Source organism: Elgaria multicarinata, chromosome 3 (assembly GCF_023053635.1).
Source record: "Elgaria multicarinata webbii isolate HBS135686 ecotype San Diego chromosome 3, rElgMul1.1.pri, whole genome shotgun sequence".
Classification (NCBI taxonomy): Eukaryota; Metazoa; Chordata; class Lepidosauria; order Squamata; family Anguidae; genus Elgaria; species Elgaria multicarinata.
Genome location: NC_086173.1, coordinates 26,469,845 through 26,486,289, shown reverse-complemented (window position 1 = coordinate 26,486,289; position 16,445 = coordinate 26,469,845). Strand labels below are relative to the sequence as shown.

Genomic DNA, 16,445 nt, shown 5'->3' with positions numbered 1-16,445 from the left:
TGTTCAGAGGAGGGCAACCAGGATGATGAGGGGTCTGGAAACAAAGCCCTATGAAGAGAGACTGAAAGAACTGGGCATGTTTAGCCTGGAGAAGAGAAGATTGAGGGGAGACATGATAGCACTCTTCAAATACTTAAAAGGTTGTCACACAGAGGAGGGCCAGGATCTCTTCTCGATCATGCCAGAGTGCAGGACGCGGAATAATGGGCTCAAGTTACAGGAAGCCAGATTCCGGCTGGACATCAGGAAAAACTTCCTGACTGTTAGAGCAGTACGATAATGGAACCAGTCACCTAGGGAGGTTGTGGGTTCTCCCACACTGGAGGCCTTCAAGAGGCAATTGGACAACCATCTGTCAGGTATGCTTTGGGGTGAATTCCTGCATTGAGCAGGGGGTTGGACTCGATGGCCTCGTAGGCCCCTTCCAACTCTGCTATTCTATGATTCTTTGTGTGACTGTGGCAGTGGATATATGGATTTAAGGTGAAACGTGTGTGCAATGTGAGACTGTTTTTCACAAGGGAACCTTACATTCTTAATTTTGTGAGAAACTATAAAATGGGGAGTTGTGATGGCTTCAGTCCAATTCCTAACATGACTTCTGAGGTCCGACAGTGGCAGACCCATTTTCTCTAAATCTAGGTCTGGCTCAGAAGTGAGGTCCTGGGGGACTGGTTTTAGAGCAGAAGTTATGTGCAGGTGAGAGGAGATGAGCCCCATCTCCTGTCTGCTGACTTCAGAGCCTTTGCTCCTGCACATACCACCAGCACTTTTCTCCCGGTAAGATTAGGGCACTTACCTGAGGAGAAAAGCTACCTGTAGATTCCCTGCCCTCCTTGGCTCTAAAAATCAGAAGCCCACTTTAAGGTGCATCTGGATAGGCCTGGGTTTAAACAAATGGGTCTGCTGCTGTCGTATCTAGTTTGGCCTGGTGTCCCTCAGAACAATACAAGTGACTCTGGGGATATAGGAAAGCCAAACTTTTGTATGTGATCTCTGTCCGAGGTGAGCATTTCTCCTTACAGGAGTTCGGACATAGAGCTTGCTTAGATAAAAATCTGCAAGAAAATGCAAAGTGCAAGAGGTGCTGTGGAACTGGTTTTTCATGTTTGTGTTAATTTCCAGAACAAACTTTTAAACCCCTGTAGGCAAAGTGGATAGCACTCCCAGTTCACGTCTCCTTAGGGATCTCTGGCCAGTCCCCTACAGGGACTCCTGAGAAATATTCTGTTTTTCTTTTTCAGATAAAAAACAATGCATCCAGTTTACATATAACCCCCTCCCCTTTAGTTACTCTTCCGATACCTGTGCCAGTGCAGTGTTGGTTTCCTTTTTCACCCATCAAAGACTTGCAAAAGAACATAAAGCCTACCTAAACCATCAGGGGGGCGGGGAACCCACTAATAAAACAAATTCTGCAGCAAAACGTAATAGTACTGTAGCGAAGGCATACACAACAGCCAGCCCCTTCAAAGGCTTTGCATGACACAAAGTTCTTGACTAGTTTCTGAAAGGCCTAAAGGGAATCAGCTTGATGCTTTAGATAAGCAGTCCACCATGGAAAGGGCCAGGTCGCCCTCACCCAGAGAACCAGAGTTGTTGCAGGAGGGTTCACGCCTGTGCCTGCTTTAGTGAATCCCTCCTCCCTTTCCTCCACTAATATTGTTGGCTCTGACAGTGCCCACTGCTTGGTAGGTGATAAATGAGCCTGAGAGAAAATTATTTGGTAGTTATTTTCTATGGTCCCTCAAACACAGCAGTTGGAAGCAAATGTATGGCACATCAATAACTCGGGGTGGGGTGGGGGGGGTTCTACGTCTTGCCAGTTTTCATAGCGTCTTTGAGCATCCTTGCACTTGTGCGCACGCAGTAAGCGCAGTCCTTGTCCTTCGCAGCTGGGAAGAGCCTTCGTGGGGTGCTCCCTCTCTAAAATTGCACACACTAACAAGAATGACACACACTAGTCTAATAAGAATGTCCATTTTGCAGCCCAAAGGAGCTGATAGGAAGCAAAAGACGGACAGAGAGAAGATGGAGAAGAGGACTCCTCATGAGAAAGAAAAGTACCAGCCTTCCTATGAAACTACAATACTTACGGAGGTAAGACGTACAGTGTGTGTCAAGTTACCTACGATCATTATTTTGACCATTTAAAGGGAGGGGGGAACCTTGGTTGCCGGTAATATGCTCACAATGCTCCTCTAGTAGCCAAAGTGTTACTTTTGCATCAAGGTACTGGTCATGGCATTAAGGGTAAAATGAATTTAATTGTCCAGCCATAGTAAAGAGCACAGTTATTGCTTGGGACTGATGTGTTAAAACATCAACAGGAAAAAACACAAACTGTAGCCACGCAAGTTTCCATGTGCCCCGTGTCTCATTTAAGCAAGGTTGCTGGCACCTATGCCTGCACTGTCAGCACACTACTGTGGCACACTCCCAGGCCATGAATCCCTGTTGAGGAAATGCCGCACTCGTAAATGGCAGCAGCCCAAAGCCTGACAATCGGGAAGAACTCCATATGGATCAGGCTTAGACTGTCTGGTTTAGAATCCATACTCCATGCATAAGGATGAATTGAAAGTTTTGGGTTGGGGCAGGGGGAAGAACCACCCTTTCATCGTTGATTAATAATTCAAACTGACGTGTGACTTGAGTGCTGAAGTTTGCTTTTCCAAACGTCGTTGCTGTCTTTATAAAAACAAAACCCCATTCATTTGGCGTTTCTGTAATCTCTCCCGCTTGACAGGGATTTTAGGGGAGCAGTGGGCTTTGATGTTCAACTAATTCTCAGAATGAGCCTTGTTTCCTGTAGCATTCAAGAAATGAGAGCTTTGGTCAGGGCTGGTATGTATTCTGTGGCCCCAGCATACAATAAATAAAGACACTAAATGTAAATAGTTGATACTCTTGAAATGCCAGATCTGTGCTTGCCTGGGGAATAGATGGAGTGGATGCTTCCTTCCACTGGAAGCAGCTTTGAGGTTTGGAAGATTTGTGGTGTGTTCTGAGTACCTCACCATTGTATTTCCACTTCCAGTGCTCTCCTTGGCCTGAGATCACCTATGTCAATAACGTGCCATCCCCTGGTTTTAGCAGTTCTCACAGCAGTTTCTCTATCAGTGAAGGGTAAGTCTGAGTAGCAGCTATTTTTCTAGCTTTTGCCCATGGACCTCTCCCCACTTACTTGCATCTATAGCCTGCTGGATTGCAACGTCATGGAACAAATTGCTGACACTTTCATGTGCCTTGTAGCTAAAAAGAGAGGATTTATTTATTTATTTATTTATTTATTTATTTACAAAATTTGTATACCGCTCCGTACCTGAAACAGATTCCGGAGTGGTAACATACGAATTAAAATGGCAAAAGATACAAAAATTAATATAGCCAGTGGATACATTTAGAAATGGCTCCCTATCTCTTATAAAACATAAGAAGAAAGTAAAATTACTAGTCTCTCTTTCTCTTTCTCTTTCTCTTTCTCTTTCTCTCTCTCTCTCTCTCTCTCTCTCACACACACACACACACACACACACACACACACACACTCCTTTGTGGAAAAGGCAAAAGAGAACTTCAACAACAACACCCCTCCTGCTGTACCCCTTCATTCCTTCCCACAACCTTCTTCTTGAGTATTCAGCCAGTGGGGCACCTTCCCTTTGCCCCACTGGCTGGATGACTTCAAGCAAAGGCTGGGTGACCATCTGTTGGGGGTGCTCTAGCTCTAGCTCTAGAATTCCTGCACTGAGCAAGTGGTTGGAAAAAATGGCCTACAAGGACCCCTTTCATATATGTAGAAGAGAAACCATGATTAAGGTTACATCCGCACCGTCTTCAATCATTGTTAATGCTAACATGGCTTCCATCTTAATAGTTGAACAGGGTTAAGGTTGGGGCTGACATAAGCCTTGAACACTGTGAAAGACAATGACAGAATTGGTGCTCAAGGGAAAGGCAGGAGAAAGGAGTGCATGATCCCTTGGCCTGTCTCTGATCCCTTAAGCATACAACTCCCCTGTTAAAACAGCTCCACTGGCTTCCGGTCTGTTTCCGGGCACAATTCAAAGTGCTGGTTATCACCTATAAAGCCCTCTACGGCTCGGGTCCGGGTTATTTGAAAGACCGTATTCTCCCATATGAGCCTGTCCATGCTCTGAGATCTTCTGGGGAGGCCTTTCTCTCAGTCCCACCAATATCCCAGGCGTGCCTGATGGAGAGGGCCTTTTCGGTGGCTGCTCCAAAGCTCTGGAACTCCCTTCCCAGGAAGGCTAGGCTGGCTCCTTCTGTGCTACAGTTTCAGAGGCAGGCAAAAACTTTTTTGTTTCAGCAGGCTTTTGGAACTATCCTGGACCTGTGTTAATGTATTGGATCCCCCATTTTAACCTGTGACAGTTTTTAAAATTGTTGACATGTTTTTAATTTTACTGTAGGTTTAATTCTATTTTAACTTTTGTAATTTATATTCATATGTTTTAATTGTACATGTTTTAATCGTGTAAACCGCCTTGAGTCCCAGTACTGGGGAAAAGGCGGGATATAAATATAATAATAACAATGATGATGATGGTGGTGATGATGATGTATGGGCTGTGCTGAGTCTGTACCAACTTTCTGAGAAAATATGCAAGAGGGTACAAAGAAATTGCATGGCAAGCAGAGAAAAGTACATTTCAACTGTCTTCTTTGTTTCTCTTTCTAAAACTAGAAATGGGTCTCCAAACCACCAGCCTGAACCTCCTGCTCCAATTGCAGATGTAAGACTTACTTCGTATTTTGCATTTCATTCCCCTAACTTGTCCCTGATTTCAGATGTTGCAATAGCAGTGGGGTTGTCAGGATTAGCTTGCCAAAAAGAACTTTTCCCTGAATAGCCAGCTCTGGGTGACAGATACTATAACTGATGTATAGCTAGTCTTCCAAAATCCACAGTAGGGCAATACCTTCATTAGGACTAACCAAAATGTCACAAATAGTGTTGCACTCTTTTGAGTTCTCTAGAGCTCCTCATCATGGAGCATGTTACACAAAGTGAGTGAGAGAGATAAAAACCTGGCTTTGCGTTAAAACCATAAAGTCTGTATTGGCCACATTGGTCTTAAGATGAAGAGTAGGAAGAGGTTGCAGACATGCAGTGCAATCCTATGTATTATCTAAGTGTGTATAGATTGTAGTCTTAGTTGGATTAGGTTCTCCTAGGTGATACACAGTTTTCTGGTTAATTCCTAAGGATACTGGGACAGATATACCAAATGCCTGGTTCCCCTTTTTTTTTTTAAAAAAAAAAAATCTAAAATCCAGTAATCTGTGCAAACAAATTTCTTTCCATCCTAGAACCTCCTGCCAACATCCACTCCTCAGGAAGCTCAGCAATGGCTGCACCGGAATCGCTTCTCAACGTTCTCACGGCTTTTCACAAACTTCTCGGGTATTGGCAAAAACCTCTTCCATTAGAAGGGGGTTTCAGCATTTGTATTCCTCAACCTTCTTGTCAACCCTTCTTCTCCTTCACCCCTCCCCACCCCTTAAACTTCTTAGAAGCCTGTTCAGGCTTATCCATCTGAGTGTTAGCAGCTAGCTCTGTGCCCTGTGGGTCATCCCACTCCTTCCCTGGCCATTGCCCCTGCTATGATAACACGGGGACAACTTCCTGTAACGTATCGGCCACTGCGTTCACAGCACAGACCAGCTGCAACCCCTAAGAAGGGGTTTGAAAGCAGGGCTTGGATTATGTGAGGAAGATAGGGGCCCTTAATGAAATCCACAAGGCCTTCCACTCCTAATTCCCACTAGATTTAGCTAAATCATGCACTCCCTATATCCTTCTAAGAACAGATAAAGGTCCTGAGCCTCTTTCCCCCACCCCACCCCACCCCACCCTCCACGTAATTTGAGCATTGCTTGAAAGCAGTATCCTGGAGCACCCTTGAGCTGGCTGTTTGGCTCCCTTTTGCAGGGCCGGCACCCAGGACATGTATCCCTGAATATGAAACTCAGATGTGCTGGTCTCCTTCATTAAGCAGTATCTCTAGAAGGTATTATATGTGAAACAAATGTTCTTCATTATCTTCCCCACCCTTTAAAAAAAAAATCCTAGGGGCAGACTTATTGAAATTAACCAGAGAAGACGTCATACAGATATGTGGTCCTGCAGATGGCATCAGACTCTTCAACGCCTTGAAGGGACGGTGTGTATCATCCAAACTGGCTTTAAATGGTGTTGGGCTTTATGCGCTGGAGAGTAACAAAAGCAGGATTTTTGCTTGCCTTGTATAGTATTTCTTTATTTTACATTTGTTTTTGGCATTTGAAAGGTCACTGACATACAGAGCTTATTCCTATGGAAGGATCTTCTAATAAGACGTGATGCATTAAGGCAGGACAGGAAAACATGGGGGTGGGGGGCTAGTTTCTTGGGCACCTAGAAATTTGAAATGTATATTCAGCATTAGACAGAACATAATTAGAAACCTTTTTTTCCTTTCCCTACCTGAAAGTGGTTTGGATATGGACAGATGACAGCACTTCTATGGTTTCTCTACTAAAGAGAGCTTGGTTCATAGTTTCCCTTCAGTTCTTTGTGAAATGTATCTATAACTGTTTGGTTCTGATCCCTCCCACTGCCCACCACCGCTGCCTCCTTGAGTTGCAATAAGAGGGGCCTTAAAGCGCTGTGCTGTTTCTTGGATTGTTAGCTAGTTCCTCAAGTGAAGTAAGAAGAACACGGACCACCTCCCAAGTGAGCAAGAGTTAAGCTTCTGGCATGGGTCAGCAAGAATCTGTGCTGATACCAATCCATACCACTGAGTTAATGTACCAGTTCTGATGGTTGAGATAATGGCGGCTGGGGGGAATGCAAGTGGGCTTCATTTATTCTACACAGCCAACACTTTAAAAAGAAAAAAAAAAGGACAAAAAGAGCAGTGCTCCTTCTCCTCCCCCTCCCCTCCCCATGGATTCTTGAAATAACTTGCTTCTGCCTCGTTGTGTTAATTACCTTTGCCTTAGTCTGTAGAGGTTGGAGTGTTAAGGGAATGCTTGCGAAGGAAAGGGCAGAAGGGACAGACAATGACAAAGGACGGAAAAGGGGCAACAGGTGTTAAGATGGAAGAGGATGAAGTATACGTTTAAGGTTTGATCTTAGAAGCTGGGTGAAGATTGGGGAGTAGTCTAGAGAGAATGGGTATGTAGGAGTAACCCTCTTCCTGTTACTGTGGTAAGAAACAGGGGAGATGGACCTGAGTAGTCCAGAGGGACATTGAGAGCAAGCAAGTAGGGTTGTTTCCTGAGCTTTCTGGCTGCTGATGCTGGCTGTGAAACTCATTCCCATCCTTTCCCCAATTCATCACAACCTTATTCCATGGAGACCTTCAACAGAGCTAATAAGTGCTGCTTTGTCTATCATGATGCTAATATCTTTGTTTCAGTTACACAGACAGGGGTGAAGGTTGAAGGGAAAATACTCTAAAAACAACTTAAATGGCTGGAAAATAGTGAGATGTTTGTGCTTGATTTGTTATTTAGTGGGGAAAGCATCTAAAGGTGGCACGACAAAATAATTTCAAGTGGTGTGGAGAGCACCAGGTCCTGGGGGCGGGGGGTGTTTTATATAATTATTGGGACAGGTCATTGGCTTTCCTGTGCTTGGGAAGGATCCATTGCTCAGTTGCTCTGTGGTGGAGCACACACTTTGCTTGTGTAAGGTTGAAAGCTCAATCTAGAGCCTCTCTAGTTAATGGATCGTGGGTTGCAGGGTAGAGGAAGACCTCTGTTGGAGGCCTTGGAGTGCTTCTGCAAGTTAGAATAAATAGTACTGGGCTAGACGCACTAATGATCTGTGTATAAAGCAGTACAAGTAGGAGGATGCTATTGTGGGTTTCCCATGGGCAGCTGGTAAGCCACGGCACAGAATGCTGGATTAGATGGACCCTTGGTCTGACCTTCTTATGTTCTGTCATCTTCATGTGCTACTCTCCATCAGCCTCCATTCTCCATTTGTAAAATGAAAATTAGTGGCCTGCCTTGATTAGCAGTAAGGGCTTGCTTCCTAAAGTCAGAAGCAAACAATCATCTGGCAAAGGCACAAGGTACAGTCCTTTTAAGTGTGTAATACTTTAGAACGCAGGTTGGAGGATTGAAGGCATTTTTAAAAACAACCTTTATGACCACGTTTTTCTTTCTTGAGTAGCATAAATAATGCATAATAAAATAAAATAAACTCTACAGATTCAACCATCTTGGCAAAACAGAATAGAGGGCACTGAAAGACCGTCTTGCTAACAGCACCTAGAGCATAAAATAAGTCAATTTTGAGGGCCACTTTTATTAACCGCAGCAAAGCATTTTTGTAAGCCTCTTTGTTCTTAATGTTAATGCTTTTTTGCTTAGCACCCCACAGCGTGCTCTGTTTCTGTGCACCACCATGTGTGTCTGTGAATCTCTGTCCCCGCTGTGTAGTTCATGTGATTTCCAAGCCACAGGTCAGCACCCCCATCTCTTATCCCCTCTTTTTCTCCATCTCTACCACATCTTTTTCTTCTCCCTCTTCCCTGAGCTCAGCAACAACAGCACACACGGTCTTCACCCACCCAGCAAGGCGCAGGTGGTCTCTACAGTGTGGCTAGGTGGCTGCAACAGTCTGGTAAAAAATGTTGCCAACTTCGCCAGGCACCTTTCAAGAAAATGCAGAGTGATGCAGAATAGTGATAAAGGCCATGATCTTATCCACACCCACACTTGATGGGCTTTAAATGGACCCTAGGCCACTGCTTATATTCTGCTGACTGTGCTGGAGCAATTGCAGCATGAATCCTTCCTGCACAGCTGGGGTAATGCTAGGATCCCTGACCCATGTGGGGATGTCTAACCATACCAGCATTGCCCCTCCTGGAAACTGGAGCAATGCTAGTTAGTGTACAGTACGGTGGGCTCCGTTTACCTGGCCTAGGGATCCTCACATTTCCTCAGCAGCATGAGAAGGAGCTGTACTGCAGAGATGTCCCTGAAATGAAGTTGGAAAGGACCCAAAACAAGAACTATTTGGATTTTTTTTCCTTTGGGGGCAGCAAACAAATGGGAAGTGGCTTCCACTGGGTTTGATTGCTCATTTCCTTTAAACTGCATAATGTATACTAAATTGTTCTGGATAATTTTTGGCGTCCAGTGAGCTGAAAACTCCCATTAGACAACTTCTATAAGCTCACGGGAGTGGGGAGACGATAGAATACAACGGCAAAAAATAATAATCCGGTAATTATTCCTAAACCTATGTCTTTTGATGCATGTATTTAAACATCTAGCCCTCTTATCAGCATTCCGAAGACAAGTAGGTCTAGCAGAACTGTACCATGTTCTTTTTCTGAATGTTCAAATTGGCCAAGTCCAGTTGTGAAGCGTTTTTCCAGTTTGCAAGTGCTATTAAAATGCTGCTAAATGAAGTTGTCTCCCTCTTTACATCTCTTCCTGGTCTTACCCGTAGCATATTCCCTATTAACTCTGACATGTCCATATCTTCCTGTCTAAATAGGATGGTACGGCCAAGACTGACTATCTATGTCTGCCAAGAATCACAGCAGCTACAGGACCAACAGAAGCACGAAGATGGAGATGCAGCCAACAGTACTTTCTTTGGTATGGGCTTCAGGAAAATAGTTTTTCCTTTGGTTGAGGGAGGGAGCTACAAACTCTTGCAGTGGGAAGATCTCTGATAGTGTTGGTTGGGTTGCCAGTGCTCTGGTAATTAGGAGGCATTCCATTCTGAGTTCTGTTGTTACCATGACTTCTATTCTTCTGTCTTCATCCAATTAACCCTCATGTAGAAAATTAAATGTTGCTCCTCCTTTTGTAACAAATGCTGTGGTAGCTCCAAATAAATAGGGGTACAACATTTAGTTAATTTAATCTAATTGGTTTTAGAAGTTAATCAAATTATTGTTGTTTTTAAAAAAGATATACATAATTGGAAATACTTGCAAAGCCGTAGATGGCTGGCATTTTCTTACAGGCTCGAACATCTCTTCCAAGATGCACCTTGTTCTGAAAGATTCATGCATAATTAAAACACTTTTTTTTCCTAAGGAGCTATTCTTTTATTCATGTAAATTAATGCAGATCTAAATATGGATTAAAATTCGTACAAAATACAGTTAATCGGCTAAAATTTCATATAGCCCTATGAATAAGAAGTATTCACTATCTTGGCGATAGCAGGCCCCTCCTGGCTTTAAAATTATATTATAAAAAACCAGGTAATGGAAGCTGGGGACTTCCAAATCTTGCATTACGTTATGAAGCCTTCCAGATACGGCAGCTTCATTTTATTATTATGAAGGCAAATAAAAATTGGATACGCTTGGAAGAAGAAATGTTGAATGAAGGCCCTTTTCAATCTATAAAAATAAAGGAATTAAGCAGTATCCAAAACCCATAGACCAAGACTATCTTTACAATTTGGAAAAAGTGGCAGTCTAAGCTGTCTCCTGTGTGGTCTCCTCTTACCCCAATACAATCATATCCAGCTAAGTTAAACGCAACTACTGTTATTAAAGTTTCTCAATGGGAAAAGAAGGGATATTTTTGTCTGAAAGATTTTTATGCTCCGGATAAACCCAAAACAATAGAGCAATTTAGAGTTCATGTAGGAGAATTAGGCCTAGGATGGCTACAAGAAGTTCAATCATCCCATCTCCTTAGGGACACTAACACAAAGATACATGCACTTAGAACTTTAACAGCATTTGAAGGAGCAATGTTAATGGTAGGGGAAGTCGGGAAGGGAATAGTATCTTTAGTTTATGCTATATTAATAGATGCCCAGATGGGCACAATGGAGGGCTTGAGGAAAGTGTGGGAAGGTTATTTCGAAAGAGAACTGAAGGAAGCTAGATGGAACAACAGACCATTTTGATCAATATCAGCTTCTATTCGAGAAACTTCTCTGAAAATATTGCATAGATGGTATCGAACACCAGTACAACTAGTGCACATCACTAGCACTTGCAGTCACCTCTGTTGGAGAGGCTGCAAGATAAAAGGCACGGATTTTCATTTACGGTGGTCTTGTTCATATATACAGGGATTCTGGAGATCAGTACATAGAGAATTAATGGTTATTACTAAAGAAATAATTGTATATGATCCAGAATTATTTTTATTATCAATATACAAAGGACTTAATACTGGATTGAAATGTAAAGACCGAATAATATTCCTGTTGACAGCTGCTCGTCAGACAATTACGCAGCAGTGGAAAAAATTGGACAATTTGAATTTAACTGCATGGTATCAAAATATATGGTCTGTGGCAATATCAGAAAAAATAACTCATGACTTGCTTCAAATTCAAGGAAAATCAGAATCAACATCGTTCGATGACATATGGGAGAGATTCGTTCAATATGCATCACAACCGGATGTACAACAATGTATGCCTGCTTCAGCTCTGAGTATATGGACATTGTAACAACAAATGAAGGAATACAGCACATTTATGATTTTTATTTTTTTTCCTTTTAATTTTCCTTTTCCTTTTTCCCCCCTTTTAATTTTTCCTTTTATTTCAATTAAACTTCCTTCCCCTAGTAGTTATATTAATCAACCTTTTCTTTTCTTTGTATATTATACACATCTATATAATTGTTGGTTTGATATTAAGTGTTAGGGGATTGATTTGTACTCACTTTTTCTGTAACACTAAATAAAAAAAAATGGAGATAGCAGTGTCCACTGGAAGTGAACAGATGTATTCAAGCAAGCTTTTAGCAGCCAGGGAATTGTATAAATGTCTTTTTAATCTTATTGAGAATACCATATAGCTAAATCTGATGTTGATAGCCTCAGCCTGAGGAGTTTGCGATCAGGATCTATTAAGTGTTTTCTGTTTGGCTTCCTATGCCTTCTCCAGGAGTTACTCAATTGCTTCCCTCCTTAATCTTTATGGCTAACCTGGATGTGTTCCTTGTCGACTGTTCTCACTTCTACAGTGTACCATGCCATCTACTTAGAGGAGTTAACGGCTGTGGAGCTGACTGAAAAAATCGCTCAACTCTTCAGTATTTCCTCTCAACAGATCAGCCAGATCTACAAACAAGGGCCCACAGGGATACATGTCCTCATCAGCGATGAGGTAAGACTACCTTGATAGTCTGCAGAAACACTGGAAATAGGTTTTGAAGCAAGGCTTGCAGGGTCAATCCGATCTCTTACCATTAAAAGACAAATGGAAATTGACAAGATCTGGCAGTTGTTCATTGAGTTCTATCAAGACTTAGTCATATATAGAGTAGAATGGGACTTGAGTTTGGTCATGACTAAAGACCTGTTGATTTCAATGGTTTAGTCTAAGAATGACTAAGTCTTGAGCCAAATCATTACTAAAAATATTACTCATCTTTCCAAATGGGAATGTGCCCAAGCTGATCTACAGTAACTATACAATAAAATCTGCCATATTAACACAAGTGAAAAGGCTGAACATGTATAACCATCCAGGGTTAAGCAACCTTTGGCCCTCTAGATGTTTTGAAGTACAACTTCAATAATCTCTGACCATTTGCCATGTTGGCTGGGTCTTATGGGAGTTATAGTCCAAAATATTAAGAGGGCACAAGGTTGCCTGCCCCTCATAGGAACGCCTCATATCCCAAACATTCAGACTTGGATAACTTATACAAGTTGCAGAATTCCTGATGCAGAGTGCATACTTCCCTGCCTACTAAGTATTTCCTTCCAAATGTGTTCCTCTTCTCACTTTTAAGTTAGATATCTTCTCCCACCAGTTTACAATGTGCGGGTTGTTCTCTGTAGTTTCAGTAGGCAGAGGAAGCAGGAAATAGTAATTTCATAGTCCTGTGCTCATTCACTTACTGAAATTCGCAGCAGCAGCAGCAGCTTGCTTAAATAGGGAAAATGAATATCTTGGAACCCTGAATCACCCAGATATGTCAACTATCCTTAAATTGAAGTCTGCACAATTGAACTGCTTTTAAAGGAGCCTTGCTTTGAATGAAGACAAAGCATTTCAGTGGTAGCTGTATAAGAAGCATATCAAGGATATGAGGCCCCCACTTTCCTCAAGGGAAATGTATTACTAAGCAAGAAAGGGGGAATCTTTAGATGGCACTTAGTTTGAATATTTCTCATATCTAAAAATGTTACAGTTCTCCTTTGTGAATGAGTAATGCCTGGATCTCTACAGCTTTTATTTTCATTCCTGTTTTCAGATGATACAGAACTTTCAAGATGAATCATGTTTTGTCTTGGACACAATGAAAGGTATCCATCTATTCAATGCACAATAATGTATGTTATCCTTTCCCCTAGTCTGCTTTTCCTTTTGTCTGGAAAATGTAGAGCTCCATTCCTTCCAACCATAGGGGCTCAAAACCAGCATGCATTGAGAGTAATATAACATGCATTGCCTTCCTTTCAGTGGGATATGGGTGAAGGATGGTGGGATTGAATTCATTTTGTTCAGCCAGATTCTGATGCTATACTTCCTTTGCAGCTGAAACCAATGATAGTTACCACATCATCTTAAAATAGACAAGGACTTGAACTTGTCGCGTCTTCCCTCACCTGCACAGCTTCATTGCCTGTTTCAGTACCTGGACACCAACAGAAACCCACAAAAGCAACAAACTCATCTTGCTACCACAGTGTGTTGCCTCCTGTTAGGTGAACAAGCCGTACTGTACCATTGCTGGCATGCTGTAGACCTCAGTCGTAAGCAGACTGTGGCTTGTTTGGAGTTCAGTGATATAGCTACACCCAATTGCCTGTTAAAATTGCCAGGTTGACCAGTAATGGAACTTTGCAATTATGTGTAATGGGGAAAGTGAGGGAGGGAGGAAGAGAAGAGTCTGCCTACAGATTGCAATTGCAACACTTCGATAGGTGACGACTTAATATTGTGATGATGGATCTCTGGTCACCCTTGAAAATGAACATCTACCTTGGGGAGCCTCTTGATGACCTGTCTTAGCTGTTCAAGCTTCTTGGATGTATACTTGGCTGATAGAACCAAGGGGGTTTCCAGTTTTTTGACCAATGTTCGGTAAAGACTTTGTTCCTATTCTGACTCTTTTAGACCTTGTTTTAAGTGTGTGTGTGTGTGTGTGTAAATGTGAGTGATTTGTGCCTGTATGTTCTGCCAGTATGCATTAGGAGGAAATTGTGGGTTTATGAAATCTAGTATCCATACAGTTACCTGTGGCTACACTCCAATTTGAAGAGACTTCAAATGCAAAAGAAGAAATAATGAACAGGATGTCCTGAACTGTCTTATGTTTGTTTAAAGAACCCAGCACCCTAAGATGGAGCAGAAAGGACTACATTTAAAAAACCATGTGTTCAGCTTATTTAGGATACATAGAACTGATGCAGGTTTTTGAATGAAATTCCACACAAAGCCATAGTAGCATTGTCCAAGAAAGGGCTCCTACAGCAATAGCTTAGAATGTTTATTGAAAAGCCTGTGAAAGCTCCATGGTGACAAAGTGCCTGCGTATCTGTTTCCAGGGCAGCAACCAATCTCTTGGGCAAAGGCCTCAAACTCCTGAAATGGATGCCCAAATGCATTTTCATGAGCCTTGGAAAGAAAATGGAGTACTGCTGCATATTCACTGATGATGCCCTAAAATTACAGGTGGACAATTTTTTCCCCTGAGAGATGAAGCCAACTTCTCCCTACATCTTCCAATCCTCCTCGCAAGGTGACAAAACTCTGCAAACTGCAACCTTATTCTGTGACACAATGACAGTGTGTAATGCACTGTCAAGTCTTCAAAAGTATCACAGTGGCCATAGAGCTGGAAGCTGATGTAGGCTGTGCTTAATCTAACTCTGAGAGAGGGGGAAATTAACTAACTTTCATTTTATTAAACGAAACCTAGTTATTTTTCCAGGAGCACCAGATTATTTGAGGAGTTATATTGTTTTTTTCATGATATTTTTTACCAAGAGTGATTTTTTTTAAATTTAAGTTAGGTTTAGTATGTTGCCTCACAAGGAATCTAAACAAGGAGGCAGGAAAGTGGATCAGGTAAAGTGAAATAAAGTTAATTACAAAATGAAAACAGTGACTTGCATCTCTACTGCTCTTTAAGAAGAAACTAAAAAGTCAATTGCTATCATTATTGGTGTGTGCGTTTGTATGTATAAAGATTACATTTATTTTCAGGTGATCCCAAGTTCAGTTGCCTCTGGGGCTGGGAACTTATAGCTATGGCATAGCCCACCTTCCAGGATAGTAGCAACCCTAAGTTGGGATTTTATTTGCTTTAAGGAATATCAAGACTCAGCAGACAGTAACTTCTATTGTGCAGTAGAATGCTTGATCAGATTGGAAACTTTGTTGCACCCAAATTAGTGATAGCCCAGAGAAGTTCACATTTTGGAAGCCAAACTTTACTCATTTCACTTCCTGGTAACAGCTGGCATGCGCATGTGTAGGCACACAGGCGGACGGAGTTGTGCTACCAGTTGACTGACAGAGATTTCCCAGTGAACCATAAAGCTGTGAACTAGCCTCTTTCCAGCATTAATCCAGGATGGTACAGGCCAATGACAGAGCTTGGGCTGCTGCTGATTTTGAGGTACATTTCCAAAAGCAACTGACCTGATTTTGACATCATGATCTCAGTCCAATGAAGCATGGTTTATCAGAACAGGAACAAGTCATGTGCCTGTACCCTTGCCCCTCCTTTTCCCCCTAGCCCTTGCTCACCCAGCTTCAGAGCACATAACCTTGTTCCTTGGTTCCCTGTGGCTTTCCTGGGAAATTATGGCTTATGGACTCCATCTAAACCAGGATATAAAATAACTAGGATCAGACTGAGATTGTGACTTCTGAATTGGCCATTGCCCTCTCTCTAGTCAAGTTTGTCAACAGTATGTATTTCTTAGTGCAGAAATGGCAGCATAAACCTGTGCTGTAAAACCACTTGGGTGGGTGGGTGGGTGGGTGGGTGTGGATGTGTTCTGCAATCATCAATGAGGATAGCTCACAAGCTTGCCAGTCTTCCTGGTGCTGTAATGGTTTGTCATGTCTTTTGTTTATTTGTTTTGTTTTTGCTAAACCATAGAATGAAACGATGAATTCTAAAACATGGCTGTGGGTCTCTTTTATTCGGTGTCGCTCCTTGTATAAAAGAACACGAGAGTTGACCCTCACAGATTATGCAGCAGACTTATGGGTGCTTTGAAAGTATGAATTAAATCAAACTTGTTGGGCAAAAGAAGCTCCGGCAAGAAACTGAAACTGTACATAAGGATGTGCTATATTTGGGGCACTGTTGTATATGTGACTGAGAGAGGTTTAGCACTGAAATTTACATTTTGATCTTTTTCTCTAGCCATGTCTGACAAATGTAATGAGAAGTGTACAAGCATCATGCTTGCTTAAACTTTCCACTTTCTTTTTGCTTTTGCTTTAAGATACGTTA

At 42.2% G+C, this 16,445-nt stretch overlaps 1 protein-coding gene across 1 annotated transcript in view; it reads left to right on the top strand.

Moving 5' to 3' along the window:
- Nucleotides 1–16,107, top strand: part of TFCP2 (transcription factor CP2) — a 42,717-nt gene extending 26,610 nt beyond the window's left edge. The window contains exons 7-15 of the mRNA XM_063119697.1: nt 1,990–2,100; nt 3,041–3,129; nt 4,712–4,760; nt 5,338–5,431; nt 6,101–6,191; nt 9,530–9,633; nt 11,985–12,127; nt 13,224–13,275; nt 13,508–16,107. Of these exons, the coding sequence (XP_062975767.1) occupies nt 1,990–2,100; nt 3,041–3,129; nt 4,712–4,760; nt 5,338–5,431; nt 6,101–6,191; nt 9,530–9,633; nt 11,985–12,127; nt 13,224–13,275; nt 13,508–13,545 (771 nt within the window). The 3' untranslated portion in view covers nt 13,546–16,107. The remainder of the gene's footprint in view (nt 1–1,989; nt 2,101–3,040; nt 3,130–4,711; nt 4,761–5,337; nt 5,432–6,100; nt 6,192–9,529; nt 9,634–11,984; nt 12,128–13,223; nt 13,276–13,507) is intronic.
- The last annotated feature ends 338 nt before the right edge of the window (nt 16,108–16,445 follow it).